The following is a 4,128-nucleotide window of genomic DNA, read 5'->3' as shown; positions in this document are numbered from 1 at the left end:
AAGTGTCTTTCAACAGGCGAATGGCTAAGCAAGCAGTCCAGCCCTGCAGTCGAACACCAGTCAGCAATAACGAGGAACAGAACTGATCCACGAAAAAACATGTGTGAATCTCAAATGGTGGTGCTGACTAAGAGAAACTAGACTGCAAAGCCCACACACCGTAGGATTCTATTTCTGTGGCATTCTAGGGAAGCCAGAATTACAGAGAGAGAACACAGACCCGTGGTAGTTGGGGGCGGGGACGGGCTACAGAGGGGCAGCAAGGGAGAATTTTGGGGGCGATGGAAATGTTCTAAATCCTGATTGTGGTGGTGGTCAGGACACATTTCCCCGAACCCAGACAAAAGCACACCACAAAGAATCCATTTTAATGTCTATAAGATTTTAAAAATAGATGAAAATATGAGTTAGGGTAATACACTAAAACACACGCACATGCAGATTGCTGGGGCCCACCCTCCCAGTTTCTCATTTACTCCGGCCTTGGTGGGGCCTGAGAATTTGCATTTCTGACAGATGCCCCGGTGATGCTGGTACTGCTGGGCTGGGGACCCTCCTGTGAGAACCTCTGCGTTGTACTAGTCTGTTTTCCTTATGTTTGAAATCTATGAAGAGCTTCGCCAAGCGTTAAAAAGGCAGATGTTACTGTGAGACAACCCCGAGAGAGACAGAAGGAGGACATGTGATCGAGAGAGGTGATGGGTCGTGGGAGAGAAAAATGCAAAGTCCCAAGGAATAGCCATTGAGCATTTCATAAGACAGAGGGGAAGGAAACAACACTTGAAGAAATAATAGCAGAGTGCTTTCTAGAATTAAAGCTAAAGGAGACAGACTTATTATCTCTGGCGGCCTAGAATGTCTGAGAATACGAATACGAATCTTCCCGTGGTCCTCAGGAAGAAGCACTAATTGGGTCCATTCAAGATTGAGTTTGCTCACGGTCGGCACTGTCTCACATGTGCGGTGGTGCCCGCGTGTGAGAGAGCTGCCGGTCCCAGGGGGTGTGCAAGCAGAGCCCGGGGTGGTGGAGTCCGCAGACCCACGTTCTATTCCAAAGTGCACAACTCCCCAGCTGTGTGCCTGGGGGCCTGAGTTGCCCTGCTGGGAGGCTGAGCTCTGTTATGTGTACGGTGCAGTCATCCTGCCCAGAATTACGGTTGTGGGTTGTGGAGATGGTCAACCACAGAATGACTGTGAAGCTCCCTGTATATCATCGCTGTTCAGAAGGTTATTCAGCCCAAGGGCAGAGATGGAGCCTTCCTGGGGGGGGTGGGGAGAAGCCACGAGGATGCCCCAGCGGAGACTCGGGTGGAGCTGGTGGCAGGAAGGAGCCCCCTTTCCCAGGCCACATCTGCGAAGCAGAGGATTCCCGAGGCAGAAAGGGTTTTCCTGCACGGAAATGAAAGTGTAACTCGGGGCTTTTTCTCTTTCTTGCCTGCAGACGACGGGCCTTACTGCAAAGGAGGCAAGGATGCAGGAGGGACCGATGTGGCCCTGGCATGCCGCAGACAGAGCATTCCAGGTAATGAGCCTCCTCTCCTTCCTCCTTGTCCTGGAGGCACGGAGAGCTCAGAGTCGGGGTCAGATGGCATCAGCTCTGCTGCTAACTCGCTCTGTGACCTTAGACCAGTCACTTAACTTCTCTGATCCTCTGGTGTAAAAAGGAGGTGATCTTACCCAGCAATTTGTGGCCAGGTGCCCCGTTTACCAAGTGTTGGTCTCACTTGTATTGGAGCTGGGGGTCCGGGATTACCCCATGCTACCTGCTCACCCCCCATCTGTTGACAGAGGAGTTCCGCGGGGTCACCGTGGTGGAGCTGATCAAGAAGGAAGGCAGCACGCTGGGCCTGACCATCTCAGGTGGCACCGACAAGGATGGGAAGCCCAGGGTCTCCAACCTGAGACCGGGGGGGCTCGCCGCCAGGTGAGGAGGGGGCTTGGTGGGGCAGTAGGAAGGGGCCAGGGGCCAGTGGAAGATGGACCAGGGCTGTAGGCAAAGCGATCAGGAAGGTGTTTCTAGAAGCACCCGAGTGCTTCTCAGAGGGAAGCCTCCAGTGGAGGCTGTAATTCTAGGCCCCAGCTTCCTCTCTTACCCTTTACGCAAGAGGCTGACTCGGCCACAGCATCCCACTCTTGCCAGGCACTCCAGGCCTTTGCATGTACGGTTACCTTCTTGGAAGGCCTGTTCCCCACTGGCAGACTCCTATTCACCCCTCTGCACTGCCTCTGGGAGGCCCCCATCCCAGAGGAGGCAGCTGCCCTGCTGTGCTCACACGGCCCTGAATGCCACTTCTGGACACATGGCTCTGGATTTTCCTGTCATCTTACCTCTGTGGCTCCCTTGGACCATGCGTTCCGTGAGACCGAGGGGTTAGCCTCTCTGGGCCGTGTACAGGGCAGGCGCTGGCGAGTGTTCAGTGGAACAGAACAAATTAGTAGTCCAAAGCCAGGGGGAGGGCTTTGAGAGAGAGCAAAGGGGGAGATGATCCGGCCATGCTGCAGGCTCCTCGGGGCTGGGCAGAGCCTTCATCAGGAGGGTCACACCCCAGCAGGGGGAAATGCCGGACCTGGGTGTCAGACAGGTCTAGGTTAGAATCTGCGCTCTCTTACTAACTCGCTGTGTGACCCTGGACAATGTCTGACCTCTCTGAGCCACAGCTTCCCCATCTGTAAAATGGGGATTCAGAGATCGTAAGGATTCAACAGAAGAGCGGGTGTGAATGCCGGCACCTGTCACCATGCATGTGCTCTGGCCTCCTTGCTCCCAGGAGTGACCTGCTGAACGTGGGCGACTATATTCGGTCAGTGAATGGGATCCATCTGACCAGGCTCCGCCATGATGACATCATCACTGTGCTCAAGAATGTGGGCGAGCGCGTGGTGCTGGAGGTGGAGTATGAGCTGCCCCCGCCCGGTGGGTGCCCTTGGACAGGGAACTTTCTCCACTGCCTCAGTTGTGGGTAGACACAGCTATCTCCCCACCAGCACCTGGGTGGTGGGGACTATGCCAGCTGGGGACCTGGGTGGGTGGGACCTGAAGATTGGCCACAAACACCTATGCTGCACCTAGGGACTTTGCCGACAATTGCGGTATGCTGTCACCAGGAGGTGGCAGGGCCCTGTTTACAACCCGGTGTCATTTTCTATATTTAGTGTTCAGATGCTTTTCCTTTAGGGGGGAAGTTTGGGGAATGTTGGCTAAAAAAATTGTTCCCTGTCCTACTGCTTTTTCTACCCTACCAGGCTGCACGGAGTACGGTGCCCTAGGGTTTAGCCTAGCTCTGAATTTTCAAAGTTGGCCTTAAGTTTTAAGATTTGAATAACTAGAATTCAGCCCTGGCCTGAGCCCATAGCCATGGACTCAAGCCTGAGTTCAGCAGAACTCTTGAAGTCCTACTTGTCCTACCTGTAAATGGTGGGGGTGGGGGGAGTTTACCCTCCCTGTAATCTCTGTGACTGGCCACCCAGCTCTCCTGGAATGAGCTTGGGGATGTCTGTGGCTTGGTGATGTGACTGAGGGACTCAAAGGAGCCCTCCATTTCTCCCCAGCCCCTGAGAACAACCCAGGGATCATCACAAAGACAGTGGACGTCTCCCTGTACAAAGAGGGCAATAGCTTTGGCTTTGTCCTCAGAGGTCAGTGTAAGAGTCACACTTGGGGTCAAGGGGTGGGAAGGAGTAATGCTGATTCCATGTGTGTTCTGTTTTGCTTTGATGAGGTTTTAGATACAGACATACAATATATAGATAGATGGAAAGGCAGATTAATAGATGATAGCTTCTTGCTTCTGTCTTTAAAGAACCAAGGACATTTAGTCAAATGTTAAATGGAAGAATTTGCAAAGCAGTGAAGTGTGCTTGATTGCTGGAGTGAGACTGAGAACAAAGTTTGGAGCTGCCTCGGAACGAGGGCAAAAAGGGAAACAGGATGAGACCATAGGATGGGAAGCAAACCATTTAAGAGAGAGGATTTCGGTCATGTCTCTACTTTCTGTCCCACTCTATGGGGATTTACAGTTGGAATCTTGTAAGAGGGCCTGTGAATAGCAAGGACAGGTCCTCAAACAGATTTACTGAAGGGAGCCAGCTTAGGGGCTGAGTCAGGGGCTCTTGGTATCAGGGAAAGAG

General features: G+C 53.0%; 1 protein-coding gene across 1 annotated transcript in view; it reads left to right on the top strand.

Moving 5' to 3' along the window:
* GRIP2 (glutamate receptor interacting protein 2) overlaps positions 1 to 4,128 on the top strand; it is a 58,929-nt gene that overhangs the window by 26,664 nt on the left and 28,137 nt on the right. The window contains exons 4-7 of the mRNA XM_040628126.1: positions 1,442 to 1,522; positions 1,789 to 1,924; positions 2,769 to 2,914; positions 3,550 to 3,636. Of these exons, the coding sequence (XP_040484060.1) occupies positions 1,442 to 1,522; positions 1,789 to 1,924; positions 2,769 to 2,914; positions 3,550 to 3,636 (450 nt within the window). The remainder of the gene's footprint in view (positions 1 to 1,441; positions 1,523 to 1,788; positions 1,925 to 2,768; positions 2,915 to 3,549; positions 3,637 to 4,128) is intronic.

This window comes from Ursus maritimus, unplaced genomic scaffold, assembly GCF_017311325.1.
Source record: "Ursus maritimus isolate PB19 unplaced genomic scaffold, ASM1731132v1 scaffold_14, whole genome shotgun sequence".
Lineage (NCBI taxonomy): Eukaryota > Metazoa > Chordata > Mammalia > Carnivora > Ursidae > Ursus > Ursus maritimus.
This window is presented reverse-complemented; position numbering and strand designations above follow the sequence as displayed.